This window comes from Ovis canadensis, chromosome 5 (genome assembly GCF_042477335.2).
Source record: "Ovis canadensis isolate MfBH-ARS-UI-01 breed Bighorn chromosome 5, ARS-UI_OviCan_v2, whole genome shotgun sequence".
Taxonomy (NCBI): Eukaryota; Metazoa; Chordata; class Mammalia; order Artiodactyla; family Bovidae; genus Ovis; species Ovis canadensis.
The window spans coordinates 25,873,014-25,889,204 of NC_091249.1; the positions used below are offsets into that span (position 1 = coordinate 25,873,014).

The 16,191-nt window shown below is 54.2% G+C and overlaps 2 protein-coding genes across 5 annotated transcripts; one reads left to right on the forward strand and one right to left on the reverse strand.

Annotated features, from left to right (window-relative positions):
• Window positions 1-1,043: 1,043 nt before the first annotated feature.
• On the reverse strand, window positions 1,044-10,642 carry GET3 (guided entry of tail-anchored proteins factor 3, ATPase). 2 transcript variants are annotated; one of them, XM_069590937.1, is made up of 8 exons: window positions 9,677-10,642; window positions 8,954-9,161; window positions 7,956-8,103; window positions 4,144-4,292; window positions 3,906-4,056; window positions 2,080-2,187; window positions 1,788-1,985; window positions 1,044-1,384 (listed from the first exon to the last, which is right to left on the reverse strand). In XM_069590937.1, the coding sequence occupies exons 2-8, from the start codon at window positions 9,112-9,114 to the stop codon at window positions 1,253-1,255; spliced, it is 1,047 nt and encodes a 348-aa protein (XP_069447038.1). In that variant the 5' UTR covers window positions 9,115-9,161; window positions 9,677-10,642; the 3' UTR covers window positions 1,044-1,252. The 2 variants fall into 2 exon arrangements, with proteins under 2 accessions (XP_069447038.1, XP_069447037.1); XM_069590936.1 differs by having other exon boundaries at window positions 9,496-10,625.
• TRIR (telomerase RNA component interacting RNase) lies at window positions 8,960-13,828 on the forward strand. 3 transcript variants are annotated; one of them, XR_011257165.1, is made up of 3 exons: window positions 8,960-11,159; window positions 12,910-13,124; window positions 13,410-13,828. XR_011257165.1 is itself a non-coding variant. In XM_069590938.1 (3 exons), the coding sequence occupies exons 1-3, from the start codon at window positions 10,575-10,577 to the stop codon at window positions 13,515-13,517; spliced, it is 771 nt and encodes a 256-aa protein (XP_069447039.1). In that variant the 5' UTR covers window positions 8,960-10,574; the 3' UTR covers window positions 13,518-13,828. The 3 variants fall into 3 exon arrangements, 2 of the variants coding, with proteins under 2 accessions (XP_069447039.1, XP_069447040.1); XM_069590938.1 differs by having other exon boundaries at window positions 13,047-13,124; XM_069590939.1 differs by lacking the exon at window positions 13,410-13,828 and having other exon boundaries at window positions 10,728-11,136; window positions 13,047-13,123.
• The last annotated feature ends 2,363 nt before the right edge of the window (window positions 13,829-16,191 follow it).

A 16,191-nucleotide genomic window follows, 5' to 3' on the forward strand; every position in this document is an offset into this window, starting at 1 on the left:
TTCCCTGACATGGACCTGCCTATACTGGGTGGTGTACAACCCGACGGAGTTGCGGGGGGGACACGTCTAGGCTCGTGGCTGGGTTCCCCTTACACATGCACACCCTGGCACACCTAGATCCTGGATGTGCACTGTCTAAACACTACTTCCTGACTCATGTGTGTCCCCAAGCACCCCCTTTTTGCCCCCACCCACATTTAGCTCCAGCTTGGAACTTGCAAATGCCTAAGATCACGCCAGACCTGGGTCTCTCAAGCAGGGTGTGACAATGACTGTCCAGGGAGTGGCAGAGGGAAGCGTGAAGGGGAGAAGGCGGACTGTTAGGTGTCTTTCAGGCTGGTGTGCTGACCCTTCCAAGGTCAGGTGAATTTGTGCCAGGGCCCTATGAATGGCCCCCTTCTGTTTCCATTTTAGGAATAGGGGACTGGTGCTCAAACTGCAGGAAACATGCCAGAGGCCACTGAGACTGCTCTGGGGGCACGATGGGACTTCAGGCCCCTCTAGCCTGAGTTTTTTGTCATCTTGTCCCCTGAACTGCCCCTCTGCTGCAGTCCTCTGCTGGGACAGGCTGATGGCACGCCATTCCATAGAATAGGAATTGGTTGTGGGGGGGAGGTGGGTGGAGACTGTTAATCCCCAGTCTGGCAAGCCCAGCCTCTGCCCAGGGCGCCCACTAATTCCCAAACCAAACAGCAGGCAGTGCTGGGCCCGCTGCCGGCCTAATCCGCTCCCCGCCAGCCTGGGGCTGGCCAAGGGGCCTCTTGGTTCCCACGCTCTGAGCCCTGAAGGACGTGGGCAGATGCAACTTCTTCTATTCCAGGCTTCACAGCCCAGAAAGACACCCTGACCCACAAAGACCAAGAAAACAGCACCCCTTTACCAAAGAACCCTCCTTCCAAAATTGCCACAATAAACATGCATCTCTATTAGATCTCTGTTGTGACAGTGCCTCTCTGGATGTGACATCTTTGTGCAGTGTACTATCTGTACAACCATACATGAAGGTACTAAGCCCCAACTCCTACCTCATATCAGTATCCACAGAAGTTTAAGATCATTTTATTGAGGGAGGAGAGGTGGGGAGAGGTGGGGGTGCAGCTATAGCTCCCCCAGCCCCACCAGGGGGAAAAGACCCCCTCCCCGCCTCCCATCCCCCAAGTGGTTCCCCTGTATTAGAGGGGGAACTTTGTGCAAACTCTGCCCCGGTGGGTGGCGGGTGGGTGTGAAATGGCAGCTGGGGCTGGTGGAGGTGCTACTGCGCACTGGGGGGCTTGTAGGGCTCCAGGAGGAGAGAGGAGAAGGTGTTGACCTTGTCTGCTCCCCGAACCTCATGGGGCAGCAGCGGCAGCTTCACAATGTGGAAGTCTTCGTATAGGTCCTCCATCTGTGGCGGGGGCAGAAGGCAGCAGTCAGGGGGCCCCAGGGCAGGGACAGGATGTGGTCGGTGTAAAGGGTCAGGCTGGGGGTGGTCTCAGGGTCAGGGAGAGAATATGAGCAAGGACTTTACAGGGTCATGGGTGGGAGTGGCGCCAGTGAGGTCAGAGATCCCGGGCCTGGACCTCCCACTCCCCAGGATCAGAGATACCCAGGCCAGCTAGTCTACAAAGGCCAGAATCAGGTCTGAAGCAGGAGGTGAAGGGCAGGGGATTAGGCAGATGAACAGAGAGTGAGATGGAGCAAAAGTTCAGAGAACACAGTAAAAGATCAGCTGGGCTGGCTGGGCTAGGCCAGACCGCAGCTTCTGGGGGTCAAAGTGTGAGACTTGGCTGGAGGGTGGGTGTGCGCACCTGATCCAGGTACTTGGCTTGGATCTTGTGGCGGGCCTCACACATCTTACAGGGCTTCTCGGGATCAGGGAAGACGAGCTGGTTGACGATGATATTGTGCGTGTCAATCTTGCACTTGGCCAGCTCCTGGATCAGCCGTTCGGTTTCATACAGGGACAGGAACTCCGCGATACACACACAGATGAAGGTTGTTTGCTCCTGTGGGAGGCAAGAGAAGACAGGGAGGGGCAGGTCTCAGCCCTGTCCCCATGGTTCCCGGAGCCTCTCACTGCCCACCTGGACCTGAACTCACAGGGTCCTTGAACTGCTCGCTGACAGAGCGGATGACAGGCAGCGTTTCTTCCAGCTTGGAGGCCAGCTGGTCTGCGTTCATGTCGCCGAGGCCCAGCATGTTGCACATCTATGGGGATGGGAGAGGGCTCACGGTTTACCTGGTGCCCATTACACTCCCTGGGTCCAGCTCACTAGACACTTGGTTGGGGAGGGCAGGGCGGGTGGGGGGAGATGGGAGGAAACAAATCCCAACACCTCCCAGTGGTTTAAGATGTGGGCCCTTGAGCAGATCATACGGGTCCATCCCCAGCTCTGCCCACTTTTGTGGGACCATGGCCAGGTTAGTGCCTCGGTTTCTCCATGTGTAGAGCTGCTGTCCTATACAACACACTGTCACACACTCAGAAGGGTGCTTGGCACACAGGAAATGCTCCACAAATTCTACTACCTGAGGGGGGTTTCCCTGATGGCTCAGTGGTTAAGAATCCACCTGCCAAAGTGGGAGACATGGGTTCGATCCCGGATCCCGGAAGATCCCACATGCTGAGGAGCAACTAAGCCCGGGTGCTGCAACTACCAAAGCCCCAGCACCTAGAGACTGTGCTCTGGAACAAGAGAAGCCACTGCAGCGAGAAGCCCAGGCACTGCAACTAGAGCGTAACCTCCACTTGCTGTAATTAGAGAAAAGCCTTCGCAGAAACGGAGACCCAAAGGAACCACCCATAGAAAAAAAAAAGTTACTACCTGAGAGTCAAGTCCCCACCAGGGGACCACCCATAACCAGGGAGGTGGGAGTGGTGTGCAGAAGCGTGGGATCATTAGGGTTGTCATGTCGTGCTAATAACAACCCGTGGTGGGGGTACCCGCACGCTCTCCATTTGACAGACACGGCCCAGAGAGGGAACTGACTTGAGGTCACAGAGCAGTATCACACCAGAGCGCAGTGCATTTGAACCTGGGCCACCTGGCTCTGGATACAGTAAGTCCCCTACATAGAAACCTTCCAGTTGTGAACTTTTGAAGATACAAACATACATCTGGTTTCAGCCAGAAGCCAGAACTTGCGCTATTAACATCAGGCGCGACTGAAACTGCAGCTTGCCCTCTGTCTCCTATTGCTGACGATCCTTCAGCTCTACCACCTCTAACCTCCTCTCCCTCCTCCAGTCAGTAACTCTTCTTGCCTGATCTGTATGCCAACTGTTGTACTGCACTAGTGTACTTTTTAAGGTACTATCCTGTGAGTTTAAAAATGTTTTATTTTTTGTTATTTGTGCAAGAAGTATTATAAACCCAGTACAGTATGGTATGGGATTCCCTAGGGGCTCAGTGGCAAAGAACCCGCCTGCTGATGCAGGAGACTCAGGTTCGACCCCTGGGTTGGGAAGATCCCCTGGTGAAGGAAACGACAACCAACTCCCGAATTCTTGCCTGGGAAATCCCATGGACAGAGGAGCCTGGTGGGCTACAGTTCATGGGGTCACAAAAAAGTCAGAAGCGACTGAGCCGCTAAACAACAACAGTACAGCGCAGAACTACAAAGACAATCACGTTCTTCGGGCACCCAGGATAACTCTGCTGAACTTACGGACAAACTGGACTTACAAACTTTATCTCAGAATGGGACTCATTCATATGTAATGGACTTACTGTATGTGGTTTCAAGCTCTGTCTGGGGCACGCAAGAGGTGGAGGCAGGGACACCGAGGTGGAGGAGGGCGAACAGTGAAGACCCAAGCCCCCCACTGGGAAGCGCTGACTGAGAGGGCACGTGGTAAATTACGGTGTGACTGGGAGCCCTGTTCTGACTCAGGGGATTCCTGGCTGCCCAGGGGCCCTGCCTGCCTGTGAGATGAAGGGGCTGATCTGGTTCTTGATCTGCATGAGGCGGCCAAGCCCCCGCTCGACGATGGTGGGGAAGTTGAGCAGCCTCAGCGTGTGGCCTGTGGGCGCTGTGTCGAACACCACCACGGAGAAGTTCATGCCCTTCACCAGCCTGCAGGGAGAAGAGGGTCAGGCCCGCTTTGCCCTTTCTTCTGCCCCCAGCCCCAGGCAGCACCCAGTACCCCTGGCCGTGCCTGACCTCATCACCTCTGCGTAGCTCATGGCCTCATCGATGCCTGGGAATGCGCTCATAGCTTCTTGCATCATCTTTTTGCCCATGCTCAGCATGTTGTCCTCTTCAAAGAACTCGTCCGGCAGTTCCGCCACGCCCAGGCTGGGGTCAATCTCCTTCGGGCCAAGGGGGTCAAGATTCAGGCTGCTGTGGCTGGGGCCTTGGCACCGAGGCACAGAACCTGAGGGAGCCTGGGGGGCGCCTGAGCACAGCCCATCATCGGATCACAGCTGAGGAGACCCCCGAGGTGCCACGGCCCCTCCCTTAGGTGCTTCAGGTATTCAGCAACCGCAGATTGTCAAACAAGCAGATGGAAGATCATCAACTGTCCTCAAGCCAGAGCCCACTGCAAGGCCTTTTCTTTTTATCTGGCCACATCATGCAGTGTGTGGGATCTGAGTTCCCTGAATAGGGATCGAACCCGTGCCGCCTGCAGTGGAAGCATGGAGTCTTAACCACTGGACTGCTGGAGAAGTCCCTGCAGGGACTTTTCACTGGCTGTTCCCCCACCCAGCCCAGGACCTCTTCCAGATCAGTCCTGTAACATGAGTGTTCCTTGAATGCCCGAGCTAACAGTGCAGCCCTAGACCCGCAGCCCTCTTTTCCTTTCTCCTTAACATCTGGCCTCCTGAAGATCCCCTGGAGAAGGAAACAGCAATCCACTCCAGTATTCTTGCCTGAGAAATCCTATGGAGAGAGGAGCCTGGCGTGCTACAGTCCACGGGGCCATAAAGGAGTCGGACACAACTTAGCAACTAAGCACACACGCACATGGTGTCTACTTATCATGTCTATCACCCGTCTCCACACCACAGTGCCAGCCCCATGAGGGTAGGGGTTTTGATTGTTTTGTTCACTGTGGTGTCCCCAATACCTGGGAAGTGTGTGGCACAGAGTAGGTCCTCAACTTGGATGTAGGATCCATGAAAGGATAACCAAGCCTGGGGTCCCTGGCCTGTCCTGACTCAATGCCTCTCTATCTTCTGCCTGCGTTACCTCTTTTTTTTCTTCTTTTTCTTTTTTATAATAATTTTATTTATTTTTGGCAATGCTGAGTTTTTCTTTGCTGCAAGGACTTTTCTCTAATTGCGGTGTGGAGGCTTCTCATCGCGGTGGCTTCTCTTTTTGTGGAGCACAAGCTCTAGGGCTCTGGGGCTTCAGTAGTTGTAGCACCCAGGCTCTAGAGCACAGGTTCAACGGCTGCGGCACATGGGCTTAGTTGCTCTTCGGCACATGGGATCTTCCTGCATCAGGGGGGATTGAACCCGTGTCTCCAGCATTGCAGGTGGATTCTTTACCACTGAGCCGCCAGGGAAGCCCCTACCTCTTCTTTTTGACTTCATGGTTTCTGTGGTGAATCCCTCAACTCCCTGGACTCAGAGATCACTTCCCTATGGGGAGCTCGTCCGCATATCACCCCCCACAGTCACACCCTTGATGGGTTATTCCTAGCCACTGGCCCACTCTTTGACCCTAGCTCTCTCAACTCCTGTTATTCTAGATCTCTCTGGGCCACCTCATCCTCACCCCTCTGCCCCCTTGTTCACTGTCGGTGTTCCTCTTGGCTGGCACCCTTATCCAGCCCAGTCTCCAGAGGATGCCTCTGCATACACACCCTCTTTTCCCTCTACAGTTGGCAAAAGCCCCATTCTCATTATTTGCAGCTCGCTGGCATGGCTGTACCAAGGTAAACATCCAAGGAACACGCCTGACAAACAGCTTCACCTTGCTCCCCACTGCTGATCGCAAATCTCCAATGGGCATTTGACGAGCCAGACAGTCCACCAGTGGGAGTATTAATGCCACATCTCCTTCCTCCTCAAACACCTTCTTTCCCAAGTGGCCCACAGTCTCTGCTGGGGCTTGTGCCTCAGTGAGAAAGTGAAGCCACTGGCCACCAACACCCTCATTTCACCCTAGAAAATGCCCCAGTCCTTCCTTCCAAGTCCCTGGTCCTGGCACCACAGCCCAAGTCCTGGGTCTGTGCACTGGAGCAAGCAGTTGCCCACCTGAGTCCCTTCCTCGGCTGGCATCCTTATTCCCTCCTGTAGCATCACTTGTCCCTTCCAGTTGAAGCTTTTTTTTTTTTTTTTTGGCCACACTGATCAGCTTCTGGGACCTTAGTTCCCAAATCAGGGATTGAACCTGATCCTTAGTAAAGAGAGACCCCAGAGTTCTAACCACTGGACTGCCACAGAATTCTCTGAAGCATTCGCATCAGCAAACACAGGTGCTCTTAAAATCTCCTTTCTCAGAAAAGCCTTCCTTAACTCTCATTCCCATTCCCCTCCAGGGATGGCCACGCTCATTTCTCTGCTCCCATCATGGTGATCCCTGTCTCCACTGTGGTTCACCCACTCCAGGCAGGCTTTTGCGCCCATTCCCAGGGTGATCTGCTTAAAACGGATGTGCCTGCCAGAGCCAACAATCTTTCTGCCCAAGTCCCTTTGTCCTCCTCGAGTTTAGGAGCCCATACTATCCTGCTTCCCTCCCACCTCACCTGGGGCTCCTCCTTGGCCTCTTTCACTGATTCCTCTTCCCCTGCTGGACCCTAAATGTTGATATGCCCCTAGAGTTGTTTCTGAGCCTCTCTATTCTCTCACTCTTTCCTCCATTCACACAGCTTTAAATAAATATCACCCTTGGGACAATGACTCTCAATGCCAACCTCTTCCTCTAGGCTCATATAACTAAGCCACTGCTCTGATGTCTCCATTTGGATGACCAATGGGCACCTTGGTCTCACTAAGCCAAATAAAATTCCCCATTTTTGCCTTCTACACCTGCTCCTCTCCCAGTCTTCTCCATCTCAGTTGCCCAGGGAGTCAACTAAGAGATGTACTGAATTCATTTCTTTTCCTCATGCATTATAACCGAGCAGTCAAATTGCTTTAATTCCAAAATACATCCCAGGGATTTCCCTGGTGGTCCAGTGGTTAAGAATCTGCCTTCCAATGCAGGGGATGCAGACGCAATCCCCGGTCAGGGAACTAAGATCCCAGTGCCATGGGGCAACTAACCCCACATACTGCGACAGAAGCCCCTGTGTACGACAATGAAGACCCATCGAAGCCAAACTAATGAAAATAAATCCCAAATTTTACCACTTTCACCTCCTTCCCCACCAAGTTTTGGCTGCCACCATTTCTAGCCTGGGCACTGTCCCAGCTCTCTTTGCTTCCATTCTTGACTTTATAGTCCAATCTCTCCATGAAAGCTACAGGGAACTTTTTGAAAAATGATGTGTCCCATGACACTATTCTGCTTAAAACAAACAGGTTCCCATTAAACTTGGAATCAGGGACTTTCCTAGTGGTCCAGTGCCTAAGACTCCACCCTCCCAATGCAGGGGACCTGTATTCAACACCTGGTTGGGAAACTAGATCCCACATGCTGCAACTAAAGATTCTGTGTGCTGCAACTAAGACCCAGCACTAAGGTGCAGAGCAACCACATACATAATAAAAATAAATATAAAAATATATATAAATTTGGAAACAAAGCTTAACTACTCCCAGTGGCCTGCTAGGTCCTATTATTGATGTCTCCCTCCCCTCCCCTTGCTCACTCCAGCTACTCTGGTTTCCTTTCTGATGCACAAACGTCTCTCACCCAGTCCCCTATGGGTATGCTGAAGAGGAGAAAGTAGAAAGACAAGAGGCTGGAGAACCTGCAGGACATGGTAGCTAATGGTGGGTGTTCACAGGAAAGGCCTGAAGGTGCCTTTGACAGAGTTGGGGGGTGGGGCGTGGGGTAGGCCTGAGCCCTATTGCACTCACCATGGCAAAGAGGTTGTCATAGCCTTTGACCTTGGTAGGCACCTTGGAGAACTTCTGGTCAAATGCATCGGAGATGTTGTGGGCTGGGTCGGTGGAGATGATTAGAACACTCTCCCGCCCCTTGGACAGCTGGACTGCTAGGCTGCAGCTGGGCAAAAGAAAGGTCAAAAGGTTGGGGGGGGGGGTGAAGAGTCAGGCTCTGCTCCCTAGGTCTGCAAGGGGGAGATGAAGGGTCGCAGGAGCAGGGGACCTGGATCAGTAAGGGCCTTGAGAGAAGAGTATGGAGGACTGTGGGATCAGGCCTCAATCTCTGCAGTGGGACCCTCTCAGATCTCACCTACTGAACCTTCCACCTGGCTAAAGTGGTAAGATTCGGCTAAGTTTGTCAGTCTGGTGTGATGCCTGCTTCTTCGCTGGCACAGAGTGGCATCACGATCCGGCTGTCCAGTCAGCACAGCCTGACCCTGTGTCCGCTCCCTCAACGCTAAGCTAAGGGGTCCTTTGCACCTCTTGCTAAACTCGGTGGTTCGGTCCATTTGTCCAGGGTGATCTGCCCGGGGGATCCCTCCTCCTCCTCCCAGCTGACTGGGATAGCCTGATCATGTGCTCTCCCTCCCGCCTTCCACCCCCACGTGGGCAGAGAACGACAAGGTCCACCAGATTAGGATAGTTCGCTCAGGTGCCCCTCCCCTTCTCTGGGCACACTCTGGTACAGTCTACCTGATGGGGACATCTAAGTGCTCTCCCGGACCCCGTGCGCTGGATTCAACGTGGTTCAGCCCTTGAGCCCCAACAGGGATGGTCCAGTTCAGAGGGTGCCCGGCCGGCTTTCAGGAGGTATCTTCCACTTGCTCCAGATAACTTCTGGAGAGTACAATCCAGAAGACCCCGCCCCAGCCCTCTCGCCCGGCTGGTGCTGGAAGACCCGGTCTTTCGCCTCCTCTTCACCCTGTGGTACATCCCACCCGTTTTCCCGGCCCCCACCGCAGCCTCTTTACCTGCAGGTGGTCTTGCCAACTCCACCTTTGCCCCCAACGAAGATCCACTTAAGGCTGCGCTGCTCGATGATGTTGCTAAGCGTGGGCTCCAGCGGCTCCACATCAGGGGCATCCTCGAACTCCTCTGCCTCAACCCCCCACCCGGCCACCCCTGCCGCCATCTTGGAACCGGCTCACGTGATCAAGAGGAGCGCACCATGCAAAGCACCTGCAGGGGAAATTTCCTATCATATCCCCATCAAGGCTAGAAGGTTGAACTGATTTTCTCATAGCTTAACTTCTAGGAGCTAATAGAAGCTATATGTCCAATGTCTTCCCTTCCAAGCTTCATCATGTCAGCCTCTTGTCTACATTTTCTTCAAAGAGTCCCCCTGTCTAATTAATGCATTGGTACATCCCAGGATACTCCCCTTTACTGATTGGCCTTTAAGTCTAGCAGCACTCCTCTCATTGGCTACATCTTTTCTTACTTTCACCAATCACTCTCACGTCCCGGTAGCACCAACCTTCCCTTAGCAACCGACCAAACACCCATTCCCTACCCTTTTCAAGAAGTTAGTTCCGAGGTCCACCCTGACCTGACTCCATAGGCTTAACTTCTTGTCGATCATTTCCCGCCCCTATTCTCCGAACTAGGTCCCAGCACCCCTCAGGTCCGTCTCTTCTGTTATTCAATTGGCTGGGAGCCATCGGGCTCCTGACGCAAACCAATCACAGACGAACCGATTAGTTTGCTGGAGACAGTTTCGGCGCTGCGAGTGGGTTAGAGAGAGAATTACTCCAGTTGGGGGCGAGGTCCGCAGATCCTTGTCCAGTGAGCCCTGAGCTCCTTTGCGGGCTTGCATCCTTGTTGTAGAAGGCACCCGATTCCCCAAAACCTGCTTCCACTTTACCCCAGGTTCGAAGGGAAACTTCAGTTCAGCCAATTCTGTTTGAAACTCTGCCCTGGGCAGGAATACATGCTTGGTCGCAGGCCCTTTTGAGGACACTATACCTTAGTTGGAGGCTCCAACCTAGAACTATCCGTGGCTTCATTTCGGTACTCTAGCACATAAAGAACTTCACAATCACTTTTCACTTTCATGCATTGGAGAAGGAAATGGCAACCCACTCCAGTGTTCTTGCGTGGAGAATCTCAGGGATGGGGGAGACTGGTGGGCTTCCGTCTATGCGGTCGCACAGAGTCGGACACAACTGAAGCGACTTAGCAGCAGCAGCACATAAAGTAATACCTTGATTTGCAGATATGAACCTCTCAGCTCCTTGGAGTGAGCTGTGTCTCTATTTCCAAATGAAAGCTCCATCCCAGAGATAGGTACCTAATCCAGAGACACCCCCATTTCTGTTCTCGGGGACCAGGCTAGATATGACCTCTGGCTAGTTTTAGTTAGGGACCCAGGTTCCGAGGTTATCAGCTGAGCACACAGCCAAGCAACGTCTCTCCCCTCACTGAGATTATCCCTGGTGTCAGAAGGAGATTCTAGCCCCGAAAAGCTAGTACACCACCGAGTCCCACGCGGGAACCGCACTCCGAGAGCCAGCTACACACCCAGAACCAAACAATAGTCTCATTCCGGAAGAGACCATCTTTGCGTAACGCCAGCAGGAGCCTAGCAGGGTTATGATATTCCGCCGGACCCGGCAGGGCGGGCCGGGGCAGCTGGTTGAGGGCGCGCAGCGTCAGGTCTTATTCCTCATTCGCCCCGCCCCTCATGCCCCGCCCCCACTGCGGTCGTCTAAGCACCAGACTGGTCTTCCCGGCATGCATTGCCCGGGCCCAGGCTTGTCGGGCGCCAAGCGCGGGGCCGGGAGCGGCCTTCCCGGAGTCCTTTGCGCGGCACCTGGTGACAAAATGGCTGCCCGAGGGAGACGGGCGGAGCCTCCTGGTCGGGAGGCGCCGGGCCCCGCGGGTGGCGGCGGCGGCGGCGGAAGCCGATGGGCTGAGTCCGGGCCCGGGACGTCGCCCGAGAGCGGCGATGATGAAGTGTCGGGCGCGGGTTCGAGCCCAGTGTCGGGCGGCGTGAACTTGTTCGCCAACGACGGCAGCTTCCTGGAGCTGTTCAAGCGGAAGATGGAGGAGGAGCAGCGGCAGCGGCAGGAGGAGCCGCCCCCGGGCCCGCAGCGACCCGATCAGCCAGCCACCGCTGCCGCCGCGGGTCCCGGGGATCCGAAGAGGAAGGGCGGTCCGGGCCCCACGCTCAGCTTCGTAAGGAGCCGCGGGGGTGGGGGCGGGCGCCAGGGTCTTCCTTGGCCTGGGGAATCGGGACCGAGAAAGGGGATCGGGATCCAGGTCCACCCTCCGATTCCGATCAGGGGGCCGTCTGGGTCATCCGCTGAGGATTCAGAACCTGGATTCCCTACAAGAGAGGTCTGGGGGCGGAGATGGGGACCCCAGGAGTCTGCCCGCAGGAACTGGGAGCTGGGGGGGGGATTCCATTGGAAACAGCGTTCCGAGGATCGGGAGACCAGGGTACTAGAATTCCTGTTTGAGTGGTACCCACCCGAACTTTGGATTTGGGGACCATCTCCCACTATGAGAATGGGTGTCATATTCAAGTCTGGAGTCTGAGCTGTGTGAATGAAAGACTCAGACTGCTTACTGTGTGACCTAGGAGATTTGCTTGAGTTCCATGATTTTCCTTCGTCCGGTGTCCATTTATTGAGCACCTTACCTTGTGCTGGGCACTGTGCTAGGTGATGGATATGCTGTGCTGAACATGACAGGCATCACTGCTCTCCCGGAGCATCTGAGATGGCCTAACCTCATTTTCCCTGCTTGCAAAAATGGGCATCTTCTTATGTGATTACCATTGGGCAAGCCTTATAGGAAGGGCTAAACCAATGGTTCTCAACTGGGGATGATTTCCACCTACCCCATCTCCACACTTGACGAAGTCTGGGGACATCTGTGGTCATCAGGACGGACATTCATGAGCAGAGGGCAGAGCTGCTGCTCAACATCCAGAAACAGAACAATTCTCTCCTCCCCCTCTCCAGCAAACATGATCCTGTTCAAAATGTCATTAGTGCCTAAGATTGAGAAACTCTAGGCTAAAAAAAGGGCACCTATATTGATTGTCAACCCTGAGCTGGCTTTGTCTCGTGTTGAGAGCAAGTTCCTGTGGTGTGGAGAAAAAAAGTGTTGACTTAAGAGTAATGGACTTGGGTGGGGGTGCGTCAAGTTTCTTCATCTGTCAAAAAAGCGTGAGAATAGTCTCAGCAGCTCAGGTCACTTAACACCTGGTTGAGGGCTAGGGACAGGATGTCTGTAAAGCCTGTCACAGCCCTTGGTGCACAAGAAGCCCTCAGTTCGTGGGAGAAAATAGAGGACCGGGAAAGTTCAGGCTAAATCTTACATTTGAAGAATGGGAAGTGACCGGGCCTGGGCTGGTGTGAGAACTGGGTGGCAGCCGAGTGCCCCCCTGTGAATGAGAGTAGCAGTAGTTGTCACTGCCTTTTCCGTTTGGTCATCGGGGGGGGGGGTGCATTTGCGGGAGTGCCCTCAAAGAGGCCAGGCCAGGTTAGGTGTCAGGGAACAGCATCAGGCGGTGGCTAAGATTGCTGCTCCCTGGACTCAACATACCTGACCCTGAATCTAGCTCCACTGTCTGCTGTCAGCATGATCCAGGGGACAGGCTTCTCCTTTTCAAAGGTGTTTCCTCATCTGTCCAATGGGGACCGTTATGACCTTCATCTTAAGGTAACTGAAAGTTGAAGGAGATGATACGTCCAAAGCCACTTGGCACAGGGCTTAGTATACAGTAAGTGCTCAATAAAGGGAGCAGTTGCTGCCTGTGTGGTCTGTACTAGGGGATAGTGAGGACAGAGCTCATCCCCCTCATGTGGGGATTCTTCTCTCTCCCTGGGAAGACAGCTGGGGGGCCCAGGACTGCTTGGGCATCATGGGCCCAGGGCAGGTGCTGAGTCGCGTGTGCTCCTCTCTGATTGCTGCGCAGGTCGGCCGGCTGGTGGAGCTGGGCGCGGCGTCGGGACGGGCCACCGGGCCGGGCTAGGAAGGTGTAGTGGGCCTCAGCACCGCCAAGGGCGGGCCCCGGCTCCTGTAACCGTTGCAGTCTTCTGTCCCTTCACCCAGGTGGGCAAGCGCAGAGGCGGGAACAAACTAGCCCTCAAGACGGGAATAGTAGCCAAGAAGCAGAAGACGGAGGATGAGGTGAGCAGACCGGTTGTGGCAGGGACTGCCTCTGTTGCCTTTTCCTTCTAGCCTCAGCGCCTGGCCGAGGTGCCCCATCCCTCCCTTTTCAGTATCTGGCCCTTGGATGGATGTACTGGGTGGGGGAGGAGGGCTTTCAACCCAGCTCCTAGATAACTTGCCTCTGCTTATCTTTGTCTCAGACCCAATACGCTGTGGGTGGGTCAGCTGTCTCAGGACAGTCCTGACCCTGGTTCCTGGCATCCCCTTCCCAACCCCCTGTGTATCCCTCCTCCCCCCCAACAGGTATTAACAAGTAAAGGTGATGCATGGGCCAAGTACATGGCAGAGGTGAAAAAGTACAAAGCCCACCAGTGCGGTGATGATGATAAAACGCGGCCCCTGGTGAAATGACCCCCCTCCCTGCCTGCCCACGGCCTGGGACTCTCTGCGATGTACATAACTATTTAATGCAGTGGCAGCGCGGCAGCCTTTCCCCCCAAGGACTTATACACAGAAGGAAACCGAGATGCTTCCCGCAGCTGCGGATGATTCTCCAGGACTCTTTTTTACCTTGAGCACTTGCCTCCTGAGACTTCGTAGAACAGTGTTTTACTGTCCCCTCTCCTCCCTCCCCCTGGCTCTTTCTGTCTTCCTTTTCTCACCCCCCCTCCCACCCTTTAGCCATCACTTCTGGGAAGTAAAGAACATGACTTAGTGCTGGAGTTGTGTGCTTGGTTTGCCTTTTTTGCTCTCTCCAACTTAAGCCCTTCCCTCTTGGCTGGTTGCACACCTACCAAAGGCTGGGTCTGCCCCAGTGATGTGGGGGTATCGGGGATAATGGGGGTGCAACCCCTCCTGGGGTTGAACTCTCCTCAGGATTCACGCCTGAGACATACACCCCACGCCCTGCTGCTGCTCTTGTTCAGTGTCTGCACAGTCCCATCTGGGCTGGGCCAAAGCTGTCAGTTCAGATCCGAAGACAAGGAGCACCTACTGGGTGCCTGGGTTTTTCTACGCCCTGTGGCCACCGCAGTGAACAAAACAGACCACGTGTGCTTCCTGCCTTTGTGGAAGGAAACAGACACAGATTAAAAGGGGAACCCATTTGGGGAGATGACTGCAAAGAAGTACAGGAGAGAGGCTGTAGGGAGACATCTGATCAGAGTCCTGAGGGAGGTGAGGAAGCCTGTCTGTGGGGTAATGAACAGCCAGTATACAGACAGGGAGGGTGCCTGGCCTTTATAGGGAGCTTTGAGGAGGCCACTCTGAAAGGAACTGGCTGAGTGAGAAGCCTGGGTGTGTTATATGCAGAGTCTTGTGTGCTAGGGTGAGAATTTGGGACTTTATTAGTAAGAAGAAACCTTTGAGGGGCTGTGGTAAGGAGCAGCATGGTATGTTTTATATCTTAACAGGATCCCTCTGGCTGAAAGGGTCTGGGCAGAACCTGGGAGATGGAGACCAGGCTGTGATCAGGCAAGAGGAGCTAATGGGGTGTTGGCAGTGGAGGAAGTAAAGAGGACCAGGATCTGGGTTCCAGTGGGGTTGGTCTGTCCTGCCAGTGACTTGTAGCCCTTCCAGGGAAGGTGTGTTTTTTTATATGATCAGGAGAAAGAATGCAAAAGGGCTTGTTTGTCCCACCTTGCAGAACAGGACAACTGCTATACTAGGGGACAAGATGTCCTGAAGGAAGCCTGGTGCCCCTAGTCCCCTACTAGTGTTCCTTGTAATTCTGTGTCTTCCTGGCCCCATTGCTCATCCTATTTGGAGCTGAAGGCTACCTGGGTGCCTGATCTCCGTGGAGCCAACCAAGGTGTTAAGATGACTGTGCCTCCTAACTCAAATCTATTATGGAGCAACATCGAAGCATCCTAGCTGTGGGGCCATCTCCCAGGCCTTCCCAGGCATGAATGCTGAGCCTCTTGGCACTCGTGCCCATCCTATGGCCAGGCTCCAGGCCCTCTCCTATTAGGGGAGCATCATGATTCCAAGGACCATGGTGGTCACCACATGCCTGGGACCTGTAGAGGCAGAAGGATGAAGGCTGAGTTAGCACCTGTCCATGGGGCCTCCCAGGTGGCCCAGTGGTGAAGAACCTGCCTGCCAACGTGGCAGACACAGGAGAGGTGGGTTCCATCCCTAGGTCGGGAAGATTCCTTGGAGGAGAACATGGCAACCCGATCCAGTATTCTTGCTTGGGAAATCCCATGGATAGAAGAGCCTGGTGGTCTACAGTCCACGGGGTCGCAAAGAGACACAACTGAGCGACCCCCCCCCCCCCGCCCCCAACACACACACACAGCTTCACACTGCAAGATTCAGACTGGGGGGGTGGGTGGTGGGGAATTGCAAGTATCAACACAGTCCAAATTCCCTGTCCTCCTAGTGGAGCTAACATTGTGGTTGTGGGAGAAACAAGAAACAAAAAACACACAACACCATTATACATTCTATGCAGGGGCCGGGGGGCAGTATGAAAGAGGATCTGTGATGGGGGGCGGGGGGGGAAGATGGCAACTGTAAACTGGTCAAGAATGGTCACACCATCTGTTGCAAGTCCTGAAAGAGGTGGGACAGGCAGTGAGGATGGTCCTTGGAAGAGTTGCAGGCTTGAGGAACAGCAAGTGCAAAGACTGAGCTGAATCATGCCCAGCTTGAAGAGTGAGCAAATACACTTTGAAACAGGTGACATGCCTTCTTACTTCTTGCTAACACACAGTAAGGCTTGTCTGGTTTATTTCCCACATGAGGCGAAAGGTCTCCTTTCATGATGCTGAGCTGGCCCAGGTGTGATGTTAGCCTTGGAGATGTAGTATGGGGGAGGGGATATAGGAAGCTCATGGAGCCATCTCTACCTCCTCCTCCTTCAAAGCCACAACAGCCGCTGGATCTTTAAAAAGAAACAAGTGGGAGAAGTAGGTCGCCCCTGCAGCAGCTCCCTCTATTCTGGAGTGTCAGCACTTCCTTTCACTGAGCTCACCTGCCCTGACCTGGGAAAAGTGAAGAGGGCGGAGAATCAAATTCAGGTTTTGGTGAGTCACACAGTCCCAGTTTCAAACTTTTCTGGTGTCTGTTAGCTGTGTGATCT

What these genes read in the sequence shown, in the direction of transcription:
- GET3 (XM_069590937.1), bottom strand. Translation starts at nt 9,114, where the DNA reads ATGGCGGCAGGGGTGGCCGGGTGGGGGGTTGAGGCAGAGGAGTTCGAG. An exon ending in GTTGGCAAGACCACCTGCAG is followed by an intron (nt 8,104 to 8,953) that starts GTAAAGAGGCTG and finishes TCTTTTGCCCAG; the next exon opens with CTGCAGCCTAGCAGTCCAGC. An exon ending in AGCTACGCAGAGGTGATGAG is followed by an intron (nt 4,057 to 4,143) that starts GTCAGGCACGGC and finishes TTCTCCCTGCAG; the next exon opens with GCTGGTGAAGGGCATGAACT.
- TRIR (XM_069590938.1), top strand. Translation starts at nt 10,575, where the DNA reads ATGATATTCCGCCGGACCCGGCAGGGCGGGCCGGGGCAGCTGGTTGAG. An exon ending in CGGGCCCCACGCTCAGCTTC is followed by an intron (nt 11,160 to 13,046) that starts GTAAGGAGCCGC and finishes CCCTTCACCCAG; the next exon opens with GTGGGCAAGCGCAGAGGCGG. An exon ending in AGCAGAAGACGGAGGATGAG is followed by an intron (nt 13,125 to 13,409) that starts GTGAGCAGACCG and finishes CCCCCCCAACAG; the next exon opens with GTATTAACAAGTAAAGGTGA.